The sequence below is a fragment of the Ochotona curzoniae genome, unplaced genomic scaffold, assembly GCF_017591425.1.
Source record: "Ochotona curzoniae isolate NIBS_2020 unplaced genomic scaffold, NIBS_Ocur_1.0 contig_2692, whole genome shotgun sequence".
Taxonomy (NCBI): Eukaryota; Metazoa; Chordata; class Mammalia; order Lagomorpha; family Ochotonidae; genus Ochotona; species Ochotona curzoniae.
The window spans coordinates 1048354-1067324 of NW_024465556.1; the positions used below are offsets into that span (position 1 = coordinate 1048354).

At 41.7% G+C, this 18971-nt stretch overlaps 1 protein-coding gene across 1 annotated transcript in view; it reads left to right on the plus strand.

Annotated features, from left to right (window-relative positions):
• The first annotated feature begins 1061 nt into the window (after positions 1-1061).
• RNLS (renalase, FAD dependent amine oxidase) overlaps positions 1062-18971 on the plus strand; it is a 234321-nt gene continuing 216411 nt past the window's right edge. Inside the window, exons 1-4 of the mRNA XM_040975764.1 lie at positions 1062-1179; positions 2203-2308; positions 3217-3359; positions 13753-13911. Of these exons, the coding sequence (XP_040831698.1) occupies positions 1062-1179; positions 2203-2308; positions 3217-3359; positions 13753-13911 (526 nt within the window). The remainder of the gene's footprint in view (positions 1180-2202; positions 2309-3216; positions 3360-13752; positions 13912-18971) is intronic.

Sequence of the window (18971 nt, forward strand, 5' to 3'; positions counted from 1 at the left end):
ACTTTATAAAACAGATGAAATTGGTAGAACATCTGTCTCCCCTCACGTTTCTTCAATAGTGAGCGTGTATGTAAGGAAAAGACTGGGATTATACCATACTCTTGTAGTCTATATTTTTCATGTAGTTCATTATATAGTAAGGAACTCATCCATTTACCAATTTATTTACCAAATGGTCTCAACAGTCAAGGCCTGGGCCGGCCAAAGCCGGGAGCCTGGAACTCCCATCTGGTATCCCATATGACTGGCCGGGCCCTGAGCATTTAAACCATCAACTGCTGCGTTTCCAGAATAAAACATGGAGCTGGACCAGAACCGGAGCAGCCTGAGCTCAAAGCGGGGCTCTCATGGGGGATGCCAACTTGGAGGTAGCTGCTTAACTCTTGGACCATAGTCAGGATTCAGAATTTAAAGAGACGAATGCTCTACACTTTCCAGGTGACTCGGAGGGCTACATTATTCACATTCACAGATGGGGAAACAGATTCAGGAAGGTCACGTATTTTACACAAGTCTTTAAGAGGCTCCCTAATATCAATACTTTTCTCTTTCCTGTAAATAATAACAATTCAGGCCTCAGCTCAAAGTGTGCCCTGGCATCGCTGGAACGTTCTCTCTCCTTCCCACAATTCAGATCCCAAAACAATAGCAATGATCCCAACAGGCACAGCCCTCATAGTCATGTTTTCTCTTGTGGTGAGCACGGCGCTGTGACAAAGGCAGGTCACCTACAGGAGTTCCAGGCTTTTCCGGGCCAGGCCATACCAGGCGAGGCCCAGGGGGTGGCATTTTTTTCTGGCGCCACCGGCCGGCCTTCCAAACCAGCCGGCGGCCCTCAGGCCTCGCGCCAGGTGAAAGCCGCGCTGCTCCTCGGGCCGCAGCCCCGTTAGCGTTGGAGGCATCCCAGCTGGGCCGGCCTCGGGGCTCCAACCGTCTCCTCTCCGCCCCCGGCACGCGGGCCGCCGCCGGGTCCGCCCAGGGCGCGGGGCCCGGGGGTGGAGCGCACCGGCTCGGGCCCGCCGGCCTCGCCGCCGAGACTCGGGCCCTCGGGCCCTTCAGCCATGGCGCGGGTGCTCATCGTGGGCGCCGGGCTGACGGGAAGCCTGTGCGCTGCGCTGCTGAGCAGGGAGACGGGCCGGCCTCTGCACCTCGCCGTGTGGGACCAGGCGAGGGAGTGCGGTAGGTGGTGGGGGTGGTGTCCACCTGGGAGGAGGCAGGTGTTTCCGGGCGTCTCAGGTGTCCTGAATTCGCACGCTCATTATGAAGAAAGAGAAATATCCATGCTCGGCTCCCGGGCCCTGCCGGCGCTGCGCCCTGCGTCACGTGCGGGGAGGTTTCCCGCGGCCGCGCGCAGGGCCCGGGGAGGGCGCGTGTGGGGGTGCGGACCCCAGGCCTCCGGGAGGGCCTCTGCAGGCGGAGCAAAGGGGTCCTCGACTCTTGCTGACCTCACCTTGCTGTGTTTCCGCCACAGCCGTTCCTGATGATGCCGCCCTCTCCTCTTGGCCCATCTGTGCCTTGGCAACTTTTCCCAGAATCTGAGGCTCCCAAGAGCACTCAGGAGACCAAAACTTCAGGGACATCTGATTTGCAGGATCCTGTCATCCTCAGGAATGACATTCTGGGAATGAGAAAGCCTGCCTTCTTGGATTCATTCTGGTCTTTTCATTTGTCCTTTGGTTTTGTTTATCCGTTACTGCCTTCTATGCAAGTTAACAAATAATGTAAAATTCGCACGTATTTGTGTGGGACTACGGGAAGACATTTTAAGAGAAGTAAGCCAGACACAGAAAGGTAATCACTGCTTCATCTCATTCATGTGCAGAGCCAAAAAAGTTCGATGTCATAGAGATTGAAAGAATGAAAAGCCTACTTATGGAAGGCTGGGGGAGGGAGAGAGGGGAAGGTTGGTTTTGAGGATGCCGAGTTACCTTTAGGTAAGAGGAAAAACCTTCTAGTACGGTGTAGGATGACTATGTTTCAGAAAGGCTAGAAGTTAGGATTTTCAACACCAAGAAATTATAACTGAGGAATAGATACGCTTACCAAATTGTTAATTATCTCATGTCCCTGTTAGATGACAAAGGTGTCAATTTAAAAGAATGTTTAATATATTTGTAAAATATCTGGAGCAAAGGGGAAGAATTATTTTGATTGAAAAAAATAAGCTCATTTTAAAGCACATTTCCCTTCGGATTCGTTCAGGCGGAAGAATGTCTACAGCCCGCAGTCCTCATAGTCCACAGTGCACGGCTGACCTGGGCGCTCAGTACATCACCTGCACGCCACACTATGCCGCAAAGCACCAGAGGTGAGTTAGCAGCAAGGGGTGTTCGACATACCGAGATGCAAATCATCCATTTTTTTTTTTGCACAAACTGACTGTCATTGTTGTAGATGGCGTTGTACCCACTGGAGCCAATACAAAGGAGTGCTATGAACTGATCAGATTTGAAAGTCTTTATTGCCCCTGGCAGTGGTGGAGAGTGGGTTCATGGGTTCGTGCCCCAAAGATCTCTCCACCTGAACTACAGAACAGAAAGGTTTATAAAGACAGACACCCCAAACCAGGAGGGGGTGTGGGGGACTGAGTTAACACTGGGATAAACAATGCAAAACAAAACTACTGCTTGTTGCTGAACCAAGTGGAACTCATTTTTCTCCTTAGTTATGCTTGAACAGCCCAGCCAGAGGGGTTCCAGCATTCTTGCCCAGCAGTATGAGTTCTGAGCTGGGCTGCAGTCTCACACAAGATGGAGCCCAGCTCAACATGGAGGCCCATGTTAACCAGGTTATTTCAGTAAAGAAGCTGTGGCATTTGCCTATTGGGATTGCGTGAAGGTTAATTGGGAAGATGCATGGATTAAAGTAAGGGCTCAATAAATATCGACAACTGTGTTCGTGCTGAGGAAGAAAACAGGTGTGGTGAAATTCCATCTTAATTTAATTTAAGTTGATATACTGAATCCTTTTCTGCTCATTTTCTTTGGTCTTAATCCTGCGACATGTGGAGAAGCAGGTTATCTAGCTAATGTCAGCAAGCATCTGTGGCTGTGACAGTTTTATATATTATACGTGTTATTTTACAGACACGCTTTGATCATGAAGATTTCTAACTATGATTTGGAATTATAGTCTCTTAGGAGTCTTGGAAGAGAATTCAGTATTTTTAGAGCTAATTGTGTATATTTACATGATGTATGTCTTGATTTATTTCAGTTTCTATGATGAACTGTTAGGTCATGGCATTTTGAAGCCGTTGACTGCTCCCATAGAAGGGATGGTGGTGAAAGAAGGAGACCTCAACTTTGTGGCACCTGAAGGGATTTCTTCAGTTGTTAAGCATTACTTGAGAGAATCAGGTGGGCATAATGTTCCCTATTCTTCCTTTTAGAATCAGTATTTTATTCTGTTAGTCAGCTCTTTGCCTTTTTTATGTGAATATCATTACCTTTGCCCATATGCTGTTAGGATTTTTGGTTTGTTCCTGACATGTTCTAAGAGCATTTTTAAAGTAGGTGTTCTTTAAAAAGTAGAACTTTTCTTGAATGATAGATGATTTGCTTTTTAGAACAAAATGATAAATCCTAGTTAAGTACTGCACTCAAGAAAAAATATGCTGTTTGTTTTACTTTATTATCCATTTCTAGAATAATTACTGTTCTGATCTTCATCAAATATTACGTGTTGAGAATCTCAGCATTTCTGACCCTGGGAATTAGAGAAGTCAGTGACAGAATACAACGTGAGAACATGAGTAACATCCTCGTTAGATCATTCCTTCATCCCAGAGTTAGTCATCAGTCTCCAAAGTAACAGAGCCAGTAGGATATGTACTTATCCTGCCATGTATGCGAAGTTTAACCCGTTGTGGATTGAAATAGGCATTTCTAAAAACCCCAGAAAGTTCCAGAATGCGAAGCTTGAATTTGTCACACCTGAAGCACTGTGCTTCATATGGGGGATGTAATGAGAAGTCGACACGCCCTGCTGCTGTTTTGTAGATTCTCGGCCTCCAACACATTTCTTCTAAACGTTGTTTGCTTTGGAGCTCACTCATGTACTATGTAGATGGGCCTAGAATGGTTGTGTCTATAATGAACATGGGTTGATTTACTAGACGATCATTTTCCCTAAACGACACAACTATTTCTATAGTATTTACATTGCATCAGTTATTAGAAGTCATCTAGAGATGATTTAAGGCATGTTGCTTTATTTAGTCTACGAATTTAGAAATAGCTTCCACAAGCATTCCTGGAACACTGGTTAAATATCTGGGCACCCCAGGGTTCAGTCAGGTTAAGATGAGCTGTTCTGGAGGGTGGCACTGTCGGACGGACATTTCTGTGGAGGTCACCATCAGCTTCATGGAATGCTACCATGTCACTGCTGAAAGTGTAACTTCCATCATGATTTTAACGTGACCTGAGTGAGGTGTACATGCTTTTTGAAATCCTCATAACTTACGAACCGCACCACACATCCACAGCTTTGTAAATACATCGTTTCATTCATTCCGTACTTACTGAGTTCTTACGGAGCAGGTGTTCCAGCAGCGGGGCGTTCTTTGAATGCTTTCCGCTTATGTTAGGGGTTTGGACAATGTTTTTCAATTTTGCTTTGGTAGTGCTTGACGTAAGAGTTTACATTTCATGATATTTTAGCTCTCATATAACCTAAGAGTATCTTGTATATAGTGGCAATGGTAATATAAATTTCTAACATTTAAATAGCTTATATATATTAAATGCCTATCAATTCTAATTCGGCTTACACTGAATGTATAGATTGCTGTGAGTAGTATGGACATTGTGATATTCTTCCGATCTGTGAACGTGGAGATGTTTCCCTTTTTTGTGTCCTTCTGTTTCTTTCTTCAGTGTTTTGTGATTTTCATTATATGAACCTTTCACTACTTGATTAATTTATTCCAAGTAATTTACACTTTTTAATCTTTTCAAATGGTACTATTCTTTTTTAAAAGATTTTATTTTATGTTTATTGGAAAGTCAGATATATGGAGAGGAGAAGAGACAGAGAGGAAGATCTTCCATCTAATGATTCACTCCGCAAGTGAACACAATGGTCATTGCTGCATGATCCAAAGCCAGGAGCCAGGAACTTCTTCCGGGTCTACCACGTGCGTGCAGGGTTCCAAGGCTTTGGGCCGTCCTCGACTGTTTTTCCAGGCCACTAGCAGGGAGCTGGATGGGAAGCAGGGTTGCCAGGATTAGAACCAGCGCCCATATGGGATCCCAGTGGATACAAGGCAAGGACCTTAGCCACTAGGCTACTGCTCTGGGCCCTCAAATGGTACTATTCTTACAAGTTCTTTCTTGACTATGGCATTGTTTATGTATGTGATGGCCATTAAATTTTGTGTGTTTTTATGTCCTCCAAACTTTAACAAACACTTATGAGTTTGTTATCTCATAATAGTCTAAACTGAACTATATATATATATACACATATATATACACATGTATACACTGCGTATAGTATATATATATATATATATATCTCATGCCATCTGCAAAACAGGAAATGTTTGACTTCATCCTTTCAAATTTGTATCCCTTTGCTATCTTTTTCTTGCCTAATGGCTCTGGCTCAGACTTTCAGAACTATATCCAAGCAGCTTCTGCGCTGCATGGTAACACTTAACAAAGTGAAGAGGCATCTGACGGAATAGGAGAAGGTATTTGCAAACTGAGCAACTGATATTTCATCCAGGATCTATAAAGGGCTCAAGAAAGTTAACATCAAAACAGTCCAGTTAAGAAATGGACAAAAGGGGCCCGGAGCGATGGCACAGTGGTTAAGGTCCTCGCCTTGCACACATGGGATCCCATATGGGCGCCGGTTCTAATCCCGGCAGCCCTGCTTCCCATCCAGCTCCCTGCCTGTGGCCCGGGAAAGCAGTCGAGGACGGCCCAGAGCTTTGGGACCCTGCACCCGCGTGGGAGATCCGGAAGAGGCTCCTGGCTTTGGATTGGCTCAGCTCCAGCCGTGGTGGCCACCTGGGGAGTGAATCATCGGACGGAAGATCTTCTTCTCTGTCTCTCCTCTTCTCTGTATATCTGACTTTCCAATAAAAATAAAATAAATCTTTAAAAAGAAAGAAATGGACAAAAGAAATGAAGAGGCATTTTTCAAAGAGTAAAATGCAGATAACCCACAGATCCATTTTATGCACAGGATAACTAGCCATCAGGGAAATGCAAATAAAAGCCACAGTCACCTCACCCCAGTTGTAATGACTATCATCCAGAAATACCAAAGAAAATAAATTCTGGCAAGTATTTGTGGAAAAGATAGTCCAACACACTGTTGGTGGAAATGTGAACTAGAACCATCGTTGTGGAAGACAATATGGAGATTGCTCAGAAGTCTGAGAATAGATCTTTCATATGATGCAGCCAGCCACTCCTGGGAATTTACTCAAAGGAAATGAAATCACTATACACACTACAAAGTTTTGTATATATGTAAATAAAAAGTTTCAGCACTTATATTTTGTATAATAGAAACACATTTGCTGTTATAGAATATATGAACTGTCTTAGTCTTCTAATATCTTTATAAGAACGTGCAAATTTTTCAAAAAACACTATTACATATAAAGTACATGGAAAAGAGCAGAGAACAAAACGTGGTCCCTATCTCTGCTCATATGGCATAGTGGGGATGTAGTTATTAAACTGTGCACAGAAAAAATATGTAATACTCAAGAAAAAGAGTGAGCATTGTGAGAGCGTTTTAAGAAAAGAAGCTAACACAATGGAGGTTTTAAAGTAGGGTGGCAGGGACACCTACCTGAGAAAGAGTTTCATGGCTAAAGGTGATCAAGTGTGAAATATGCTGAGAGTTGAGGAGTGCATGTTTCATGCAGTGAGTCCACCAGATTTTGGCTTTCCTGATGTAGGAATTTCATACATTCAGGGGATGAAAAAGTCATTGTTGGGATCAGCAAGTGGTGTTGTAGGCTAATCCTCTGTCTACTAGCACTAACACCCCATATGGGTCCCTGTTCATCTCCTGGCTTCTCCACTTCCCATCCAACTCGCTGCTTGTGGCCTGGGAATGCAGAGGAGGATGGTCCAAAACCCTGGGACTCTGTACCCAAGTGGGGGACTGGGAAGAAGCTGCAAGCTCCCAGCTTTGGATAGGCTCATTTCTGGGTGTTTTAAGTACGCAGGAAGTCACTGAGGAGTGTAATGTAAGAAAGAGAAGTCAACTTTAGTGAGCTCAAAAGTGGCTCTTAAGACAATATATCAAGTTTTAAAATGGGAGGTTTCCAAAGCCCATGTATTTTAACATATGTTTTAAAAAGCTGTTATTTTTACATGGAAATACCATCATCTTAGAAATTTCATTCCAAGAAATTAGAAAGCAAAACCTATTGGTAATTAAGGGTAGCTGTACAGTTTCCCCTGGACCATTTCCCCTCCTCTTTTAGAGACTACTCTCAGGGGCTTTTTGCCATTTGGGATGTTAGAATCGGGACTTTGCACCTGTTCCAGTGCCTCTCACACTTTGGAGTGCATCATGACCAAGCTGAAACCTTGCGTGGATTGTTAGACCTAATGCCCAATTTTCTGATTCAGGATGATTGGGTTGTGAGAATGTGCAGTTTTAGTTACAGGTTCTGCTGGTCTGGAAACGATAATTAAAGAACCCGTGACATACACCTTACGGAATACGTTAGAGATATTTCTAAGACATTCCGCTGGGCATGGAAAATTTTCTGAGATAGTGTATTCCAATGTGAACACATAATGCTGTTTTTGGAGGCATATTATGTGAAGATATAAATAAGCAAGACACATCTAATAAGTTGACTTATGTTTTGAGACTGGCCCATGACTAAGTGAGATGAGACAGCCTAAATAATTAAAACAGAATAAAGTACAACTTTTTTGTGTGTTATAAGAGATGGTGTGTGTTAATAGAAAGAAGTGATTATTTGCATCTTCCTCAAATAGAAACCTTAGAATAAAGTCCTCAGGAAAGTTAGACAACCAGCTCTAGTCTTTGAACACAATTTTTCTTACTACCTCAGAGACTCACTGCTTGGAATATGCTAACACCGTATTCCTTCTAACATTTGAATTTGTTTCACAAATTTGAGCAGCAGTGGAAGAGGTAGAGTAAAGGTGTTACTGGGTTAGATAGAGCATAATTAGAGTAGACAGCTGTTTTGGTTGTGTCCAAATGAGTGATGAAAGGTGCAGATGCTGGAAGGTCAGCCAGGAAGGACCACAGGAGCTCGAGTGGCTCGATCAAGCAAAACTTGATGGACAAAGTTGTTCAAGGTTCAGTTAAGCTGATTATTTGGTAACAAGAAGCAAGAGATTGCTTCTAGTTGTCTGTACTTTTTATCTAATTCATTTCTTTCATTTTTATACATGAGGCTGAATAAAAGTAAATTGTATTTTAAGTCGAAGTCTTTAAAAAATTGGAATGTGAATGCCACGTGTACTAATGACCCAATTTTCTTTTAGCTTGTGAACTATTGATATTATTGATCTTGGGTTATTTTTACTGAATGTTTCTGGTTTTTATTTTTAAAAATTAAACATACCAAGTTGTTAACACTTCCATTTTATTGATGATATTCCATAGTTAGGAACCTTACCTTCACTGATGACAGTACCAAGTAGCCAGTGCTTGTGCCTTTGCTAGTCACTCATCACGGCTGAGATTCGTATTGATGATGGATCTGTAAATAAATTCATTTTAGCCTTCACATAAAGGAGAAAACATGCAATAATTGTATTTCTGTGTCTGACTCATTTAACATAATGATCTCCAGTCGTATCCATATTGCTGGAAAAGACAAAATTTCTATTTTTAATCGGTGAATAATTGTCCATTGTGTATAATGCTGCAGTAAAAATGGACTGTAGGTATCTTCTATATGTTGATTTTACTTTCTATACATATATATGTATATCCAAAGAAAGTTAAATCAATGCACACACACACACACACCAAGAAGTGAAATAGCTGGTTCATATGTTAGGTCTATTTTTTAAGTTAAAGAATGTCCTTATGTTCAATTGAAGAGAGTTTGATAATCATATGTCTTGGTGAAGATCACTTTTGATCAAGCCTGTTGGGAGTTCTGTGTCCCTCCTGGATCTTGTTTCCCAATTCTTTCTCCAGATTAGGGAAATTTTCCTTTATTATTTCATTAAATACATTTGCAAACTCAGCTTCTCTTTCTGCACCTTCCGGGACTCCCATAACTCTTATATTTGGCCTCTTAACAGTGTCTTTCAATTCTTGAATACTTTTTTTGGCCTGATCCAGCTCTGCTTCCAGCTTTTTGTTTGCTTCCCGTTGGTGACAGTAGATATCTGCCAATTCTGAGATTTTTTCTTCTGCTTGCTTCATTCTATTTTGGAGACTCTCCACTGTACTTGTAATTTGCTCTACTGTGTTCTTAATTTCTGATATACCAGCCTTGATTTCCTTTACTGCTTCCTTAAATTCTTTGAACTCTTGCATGAGCTTCTCATTTTTGACCAGAATCTTCAAAGTGAGTCTTATGGATTCTGTGTCCCCCATTTTCTCGATGTCTCCCTCAGTTAACTCTGAGGTTGGCATAGGGTTTTGCTCCTTTGCAGGGGAGTGCTCAGTAATGTTCAATGTGCCTTTGTCTCTTCTTTTGCTCTTGATCATTGTACTTCTGGTTATCAGGGTCTTCTTCTTGGGTAGGGCAGGTTTCTAAGCTGTGTCACCCACAGGTCTACAATGCAATTTTACTTATTGCAGTTGGCACACAACTTTTTGCTTGCAGCCACTTGTGCCACAACCTCCAGCGAGTTCCAGGTCTGGGTTCTTATGTCAGATATCCACCGTGGTTTCCACAGCCTCAGCTCTTGGCTCACCACTCTCCACCTCCTGTGATACTGTGCTGAGGCTGCACCATTGTCTCTGCAACCTTTCTCCCTCTTCTGGTTGGAGTGGGTTCCAGGATTAGAGAGACACCAGGTGTCCTATCTAGTTAGGTTGTTGGTGGCGCTGATCTTGTCGGAACCTGTTGGACGCTAGGTCTGGGTGCCACACGGACCTGTTTTGACGAGTACAATGTCACAGTTGGTATTGTTTTCCTGTGAGACCTCAGCAAGCTCTCGTGAGCTCAGCACATGCGCAGTCCTCTATTGTCCCCTGCAGTCCCAAAGCTATTGCCACAGTGCGCAAAATGGCGCCTGAAGCACCACCACTACAGTTCCTGATCTGCTGGCCGCGAGATCTGAGGGCTACCCACACCTGCCCCGGGTGGAACCCGTAGAATGCCACGTCGTTGCAGTTCACCGAGTCAGAAATAAGCTCACTCCCTGCTCAGAGCATGCTCAGTCCTTTCCCTTGCCCTTTTCTCCTTACGCAAAATGATGCCCAATTCAGCTCTAGAGGGCTGACTGGGCTATGAAATTCACTCTGTTCTCGCACTGCCTGAGATTTGCTGCTCTGTCTCTGCCCCTGGTCCAATCAAAGGGACCAGCAGGACGGACAGTACTTTGTCTGGGTTCTCCTCCCAAGCTCCCAGTGAAAGTCCCTTCCCACCTGGTTGCTGGTGGAGTTCGGACTGCTGTTGGAGTTCAGATCGCCTGCTGGAGTATCATTCACTGCAACACCACACTGCTGTGCCCGCTGCTTTCCTGTGTCTGCCAGTCTCCAGGTACCCCTCTGCTGTTGTTCTGTCCTTTCCTATTTCCTGAAATATGTCCTCTCTGCTTCATCCTGATTAAATGTTTTTCCATCTGATTAAACGTGTCCTTACCCTATTCCGCCATCTTGATTCTCCCCGTGAAAAACATCAATTGACATATAAAGGAATGCCAATTAATCTCACAGGAGATCTCTCACAGGAAACTCTACAGGCAAGAAGAGAATGGAGTGACATATTCCAGATTCTAAAAGAAAAAAATTGTCGGCCTAGGATAACATACCCAGCAAAGCTTTCATCTTTGAAAATGAAATAAAATTCTTCCAGAGTAAAGAAAAGCTAAAAGAATTTGCCTCTTCCAAACCTGCCCTACAAATGATACTTCAAGAAGTTCTCTTGACAGAGAAGAGGAATAGCACCCACCAAAACCAAAGGCAAATGGGAAGAACATCCCAGTAAAATGACAACAGAAGACTAAACCAATGAACAACCCATTCCTAAAATGACAGGACCAAAGTACCACCTATGTATATTTAACTCTGAATGTAAATTGCTTAAGCTCAATCAAACATCATAGATTAGTAGACTGGATTTAAAAACAAAACCCATCTGTTTATTGTCTGGAGGAGACACACTCCAACCAAGATCAGCGGAAACTCTATCACATGGGTTTTGTTGTTTTCTGTTGGTTTCATCTCTTCAAAACACTTTCTTCTGATTAAATCATTCAATGACTCGTAGATCATACAGTGGCATCATTTTCTTCAAGAAGGTTCTTGATTTTCACTTCTTCAGCTACACGTTAGACATTTAATAGCATGTTGTTTAACTTCTTGGTCTTGTTAATTTCTTTTTTCTCTCGGATGTTGATTTTGTTTTGTGGCTCTTCATTTAAGGGAAGCTATAGTAGTTGTGTAATGGAGACTGTCTTATCTAGTAACATGTCATTTAACTTCATGACATTGTAAATTTCTGTTTTTCTTTCTATTGTTGATTTTGTATCATGACTTTTCATTTAAGGGAATGTACAGTAGTTATGTAATGGAGACTAACAACCAGATGTGAGGATGCAGTGTGGTATGCATTTCTGTTTCCAGACAAAGATGGACTTGCAGTGAAACTGTTTATATTATATTTTGACAATAGGATTCTGGACTCTCTGCCATTGTCCATGCCCGCAATGATGAACATATGACTGAGTATGAAGAACTATATGTTAGTAATAATATAAAGGAACTGGGGGGGAGGGAATTGGAGAGGGGATAAGGGAATATGGAACTGTATCATAAAATGACAGCAATAATAAAATGTGAAAAAAAGTTAAAGAATGTCTACAGTGTTCTTTATAATGGCTGTACTAATCTATCTTTTCACTACCAGTTTATTAATGTTCCCTTTTCTTCACATCCTCACTGGCCTTTATTTATTCATTTTGATGATAGATATTCTAATTGGCATGAAGTATTATATCACTGTGGTTTTGATTTGCATATTCCTGATGGTATTTGATACTGTGTGTTTATTCATTCTTGCTCTCCATTTTTATTGCACCTTTGAAAAAGAATGCTTACTTATATCTATTTTTAACTGGACTGTTCATTTTGCTGTTCAGTTTTTTTGTGTTCCTTGTGTATTAATCCTTTGCTATATGTATACTCTAAATGTTTTTCCCTTCTGTCAATTCACATGTTTACTGGTTGTTTCTCTGTGTAAACTTCTTTGTTTGCTATAATTTCTTTGTTTACTTTTGTTTTTATTGCCTTGTGATTTGAGATCTCACTCAGTAAAAGGATTGCCTAAGCCCGTGTATTTTCCTGTTTCCTTCTCACGGTTTCATAAATGCAGAGCCTATATGTCTTTGACCCATTTTGAGTTGGTTTTTATATAAGGTGAGATGTAGAAATCTTGTTTCTGATTTCTGTATGTGGAAATTCAGCACGATTTAATGAAGAGACTGTCATTTCTCTATGCAATACTTTTGTCCAAGACAAGTTGGCTATGGATGAAGAAGAATAAGCCCGTGCATGTGCACACACACTCACACAATGGAAATGTTTCTCATGTTCATGGATCAAAGGAATATTATTAAATGCCCATACTGTCTGAGGCAATTTTTAGATTCAACACAGTCCTCAATGAAATACCAACACTTTTCACTGAGGTAGTAACAATAATCCTAAAATTTGTGTGGAAACGCAAAAGACCCTGAATAACCAGACAAATCTTGAACAAATCTTGAACAACAACAAAAATGAATGGAGATATCATGGTGCCAGATTTGAAGACATGATACGGATGCATTATAACCAAAGAGAATTGTGTTGACATAAAACCCAGATTCATAATTCCCTCATTAAAACTAATATTGATGAAATCTTTAGTATGTGCCATCTACTGTGCTATATTGCTAAAGACTATAAATAAAAGCAAAAGTTATAATCTCTTTTATAGATTTTATAGATTAAAAATAAAAGGCAAATCATTGCTAAAATAGTTTCACTAACAGTCTGTGAGGACAGTTGTAATGGAGGGTATGTTAGGTTATGTCTTCCTGTTCTTCCTAATGAAAATAATCTATTCATGGGGACTTGGACTTTCCTGAAAGACTCATTTTAAGATCCTTTAATAGGGACTAGGGGACATGATTAGAAAGAATTACTTGCCAACAGCTTTATTTTAATGTATACTTGCTCTATAAACATGACAAACTTTAGAGTCAGCTAAATGTGATTTCCAGCCATGCATCACATTTTTCAATCTGTGAAATAAATTGCTATAATCTTACCAAATTTTTAGCATATGGTGGATTCTTAATGAAAGGTGGGTGTGGTTACTTATTTTAGTTATTACTAGTTGTGGCAGTGCTTTTTCCCCTGTAGAGGCACTGCTAGGGGGACCCAGGGGTGCTAGAGAGGAGGATTCGCACCAGGTTTAAAGGAAAACAAAGAGAACTCTGAGTTGTGGAGGAATGGCATGATTGCTTTGACTGCTTCAGTGGAACCAGCGTGTGACTCTTCACTCTCCCTTTGTTCGAATGGGAAATCCTCATAAGGTGAACATTTCTGTTTTTGGAGCAGGTGCAGAAGTCCACTTCAGCCACTGTGTGACCCAGATCAACAAGAGGAATGACAAGTGGGAAGTCTCCAAGGAAACAGGCTCCCCTGAGTGGTTTGATGTCGTTGTCCTCACGATGCCGGTCCCTCAGATTCTGCAGCTCCAGGGTGACATCATGAACCGTGAGTCTGCTTCTGCCATTGGTCTGGCTCCGGGAATAGGGCTGCTTTGTCAGAGTGTGAAATTTGATCTGACTCTTAGTAAAGGATGTATGATTAATTTCATTGATTTGCAAACTTTAGAAATTAATAATACAACCCAGATCTTAATATCATAGAAATTCATAGATTTTTCTTTAACCATTAAGAGTTTAATGGTTTTTTTGATTAACCCTGCCTTGAAATAGCTGGTATTAAATGCATTGTGGTTTGGCTTAAAATTGAGCGGTCTCATTGTGGGCATTGTAGAGAAACACAAAGTGATATGATGAAGTATTTGTTTGGGTTACCTTTTGTTGTTATTGGCTACCCCTTAGGTGCTCACTTCAGTCTGAGACATTTGCCTAGCCCTGTTGTGAGACCAGAGGATGTGGTGGGGGTGGGGTGTGAGAAAACTGTGCTGAAAGGGTTAAAATTACGCTGAAACCACCAAAGTTACAATAAGAGTGCTAAAATGTGTAGGACTCTGGCTGAAGGAATACAGGTTGTTCTTGCTAAAGATACCAAAGGTATAATTTGAGGAGGAATATGACAGCTTATTGCTAAGTCTAAAATCATATTTTCTTTAGCACTCTGGGTATCATTATTCCACAATCCTGAATCTACTTTCACATGAACAAAAACTACCAACTCAGTGTAATTTTTTTTTTCCACAAAGGAGAAATGTTTGTTATACCAATCTGTGCAATGGCAGGTGGGAAGTCTCAAGGAAACACACTGCCCTGAGTAGTCTCACCTTGGTTTACCTTCTGTTACAGTTCTGCAGGCTTCCGAGAAAGCATTCGTTTTTTGGTTTCAAATTTCATTAGGCCGGTGTATTGGGGGGAGGATGGGAATGGACAAACACTCAGCTGTTGGCAAGGAAAGCTGGGAAATGTGAAAGGGGATGAGGAAACTGCAGTGGGAGGAACTTGAGCTAAGCACGGTGTCTGTATGTCATCTCTGTTTATTTACCATCAGCTTCCTCACCAACACAGTTCATGTGAAGGTGTTGAAAGTATTATTAAATACCATAATTGTTGATGCATTGCACTTCCATTTTCTAACTCATAGTATCAATAGACTCTGTACTGAGTCACTGAAAACTATTGAGTTCAGAGGGTTATTAACTATTTAATAATCTGATTAGAATTCATAACTTAGGGTATTTTTTTAAAAAGCTGCTCTTCTGTTGCAGCTTTTTATGCTTCATGTGTTTTTATGTGTGTATAGTATTTGGGTAGTACTTTGAAATGGATACATTTATTTGTTCATATCTCATGTAGTGAATAAATAGGTAATAGAAAACAATTCCTGTATTGTAAATGATGCTACGTTGAGTTATGAAAATTCAGTTTTATGTCTGCAATGTTGTAGGTTAAAAGTGGCTGTCGAGTGGCAGTTTCTTATGGTTCAGCCTGCATACTAAATGCAGACATGCAGCTTGGGAAAGAATACACGGACAAGGCAGCACTTACTGATGTGGATCTGAAGCTTCCCAGGGAGTTTTGGCACTAGTTTAGTGTGCATTCATTGCATATGTCATTGCTGCTTTCTTGACTTCTTGCTATTTCTAATTCCAAAGTCCTTTGAAAGTGTGCCATGAATTATTGATAAGCCTTTGTTATCACAGTTGTTTTTGCTTTTCATCTTTCAAGTTGGCATCATTTTATCCTTTGTGTTTAGCTCTTCCTTCAGCATTATTGACTTTGCGTTTAGAGGTTAACTTCTGTGCACTTTATATTTAATACATATGATGTGAGTGTGTGGAGAGTTTTATTTCCCATCTTCCTACTGAATAGGCTTTGCTACCCAGATTAGCCCATTTAGAAACAACCTTTACACGCATATGTCATTCCTGATGTTCTAAGGCAGCCATGGAGTCCGGAGCTACGTGGGGTGGGAGTGTCAGCGAAAAGCAAATGTGGGGAGGCTGGCGGCTGACATTGCTGCAGTGAGCACCGGGGGAGGATTCTGGTGTGAGAAACAAGGGCACATGTTGAGGAGGACAGATGCTACCCATTCTGGAGGTAGGTACACTTGCTCAGCTAGCTTCCAACATACCAGTTCTCCTTACTTTAAATATTGCAATCCTAGCTGACAGTGTTCATTTTAACCGTAGAAAACTCAGTTATAGAGGACCTTGTTGCTGTCCTCTGGTCTCACCTTTTAATCCTTACGTAAAACACATCACTTTATGGAGATGTGATTGAAGCTTGAAACACTAAAGCAGTTTAATATGTAAAATTTGGTGAGTTTGGGGATAAGCACGCAGCTCTAGAACAACTCGCACGGCCTGTGCTATAACCACATGCGTCACCTGGCAGTTTCCTTCTCCACTCTGTTTTTGCTGTTAGTTTTCTGTCTTAAGATTTCCCTGTTAACCATGTTTTAAGTATATAATGTCATTAATTATAATCACTGTGCTGTGTGGTGGCTCTCTAGGTCTTACTAGATAATTATGTAACTACAGCTTTGTCTTTTGACCAAAGCTTTTTGTTTTTATTCCCTCTCCCAAGTCCCTGTATTAGGAGTATCACAAACAGTTCTAGGTTGGAGAAGTTCCAGGTTCGTGAGAAGACTATCCTTGGATTGGATTAATTCCATCAGGTTCATTGTACATCTGCCCAAGATTGAAATTTCAGACAGAGGGTATTCTCTTGTTTTAGCATGTCTGTTGCGTTAGCTTCCATGAATTAGTTTTGTGTTAGTTTTAGTTTGTTTGCTTTGTATCAGCTTATTAACTTTTTTTTAAGAAAGATTTAATTTATTTTTATTGGGAAGTCAGATATGCAGAGAGGAGGAGAGACAGAGGAAGATCTTCCGTCTGATGATTCACTCCCCAAGCAGCCACAAAGGCTGGAGCTGAGCCAATTTGAAGCCCGGAGCAGGAGCCTCTTCTTGGTCTCCCATGCTGGTGCAGGGCCCTAAGGCTTTGGGCCGTCCTCTACTGCTTTCCCAGTCCAGAAGCAGGGAGCTGGATGCAAAGTGGGGCTGCTGGGATTAGAACCGGTGCCTATATGGGTTCCTGGCACATTCAAGGCGAGGACTTTAGCCACTAGGCTATCGCATCGCGCTGGTCAGCTTGTTATTTTTCAAATAATAGGTTGCTTCTGCTGTGATATTCTGTTGAGCAGGTAGGAAGAGTGCTCTAAATCATAACCAGGAATGTGAGTTGGCATCTTCATTGGTGCTCCAACTGCCCTCTCTTTGCTTCATCTAATGTCTTCTGGGAAGGCCAGTCTTGTGGATTTTAAAATTGAAGTCACAAATCTCTCCTATTGAAAAACACATTGAAACCTTGACTTTAAATTTGGAATATTTTTCTGCTCAACATCTGAATGTCTGAAAAATCTGTTCAGGTGATTGAACAATGTGCCTGGAGGCTAAGTCTTATTTTTCTTAAAGGTTAAATATGCTCACATTTTTGCTATTTAGGTCTGTAAAATTCCAGAGAAGGATATCCATTTATGAAGCTGTGTATTGCCATCTAATGGTTGCATTGTATATTGCAGTTTCCCCGTTGAAAGCTAAACTAGAGAGAACTGTGAAGAGATGATTGAGACAGACTAGCTCCACAGTACGGTTCACAAAACTGTGCATCATGGGGAAACAAATTTAGGCACGTGAGGATCAACTTACCCCAAGGTGCTTGATGAATTAGTGGAAGAATTGCAGATATTTTTTAGGCCTCACTCTTTTTGATAGCAGCTGTGAATATCAGCATGCCTTTAACTTTCAGTTTTTCTTCTCATTCTCTTTTTTCCTCTCTTCTAAATTGCATCCCACATTTAGGATTAATGTGCATACCATCTCTTGCATCAAATAATTCCATTCACATTATAATGAGATATGGATTTTCTGTTGTAGAAGTCTATTTTTAAATGTTTTTACAAATATTAGAGTTTATTTTATTTAAAGGAGAGATGGAGAGACAGATATTTTTCATCTGCTGGTTCATTCCCCCAGAATGCTCGAAAAATCTGGGCACGTTCCATGCTGTAGCAAGTAGTCCGAACTGAGCCTGAATCCGCCATGTGAAGGCGGAGACCCACGCCCCTAAGCTGTCCTCTGCCGCCGCTCTCACAGCACGCTAGCAGGAGTCCCGGGTCTGGAGCTGGACCTGGGATTTGAACCAGGCGGTTGGGAGGGAGGAATGCAGGCAGCCCTAGTGTCGTCATAATGGCTGCTTCACATGCCTACCTTCTAGATTTTGCTAGATATCTAGAAGCAGTAGAATGATTTCTTTGGGTAACTATTACATTGATTGCATTATCCTAACTGAGAAAATAGGGAATATTGAAGTGTGATGCAAGCGGACCTTTTGTGATTTACCCTCTGGATCTATAGTTGTGTCTATTTATACTAATGTCACAAAGGTTAGTCTCCATTACTCCTCGAAGCGGCCCCAGGCGCTGCTGTCCTCCCCTCTGTGCCTCGCTCAGTCTGTGACTCCAGCGTCTGCCGTGGTAGTGGCCGTTCTGCACAACTCTGCGGCATACGCTTTAGCTTAGGCGATCTCATCAGTCAAACGTGTCATGCAGATAGAGCACTCCAGAGCATCCCTCTCATTTTTAGTTGGAAAAAAAAATGTAAGGGGAACTTCTGTCAAAATTTTGATTTTTAACGTTTGTATAGGCCACATAAATCTTTTTTTTAAGGTAGATTTATAAATATATTTGAAAGAGTTAGAAGAACACACACATCTTCCATCTGTTTCACATCCCAGGAGACCAGCATGGCCAGGGCAGATGCAAGCCGAAGACGGGGGCCAGACAACAGGGGCTCATACATGTGGACCCTCTTCTGTTGCTTTCTCTAGGTCACAAGAGGGTAGCAGGATCACAAGGGAATCAGCTGTGCCCTGAACCAGTGCCCCTGTGGGCTGCATATGTTGTGGGCAGTGGCTTTGCCTGGAATGCTCCAATGCCAGTCCTGTGACTCTGTGTCTTTCATTAGCACCTCTGGGTTAAAGCTCAGGTCTAATGGGAATCAGGCCTGTTTAAGATCTTACTGTCCTTACTTTTCAGTATCTGTCCCAGTAC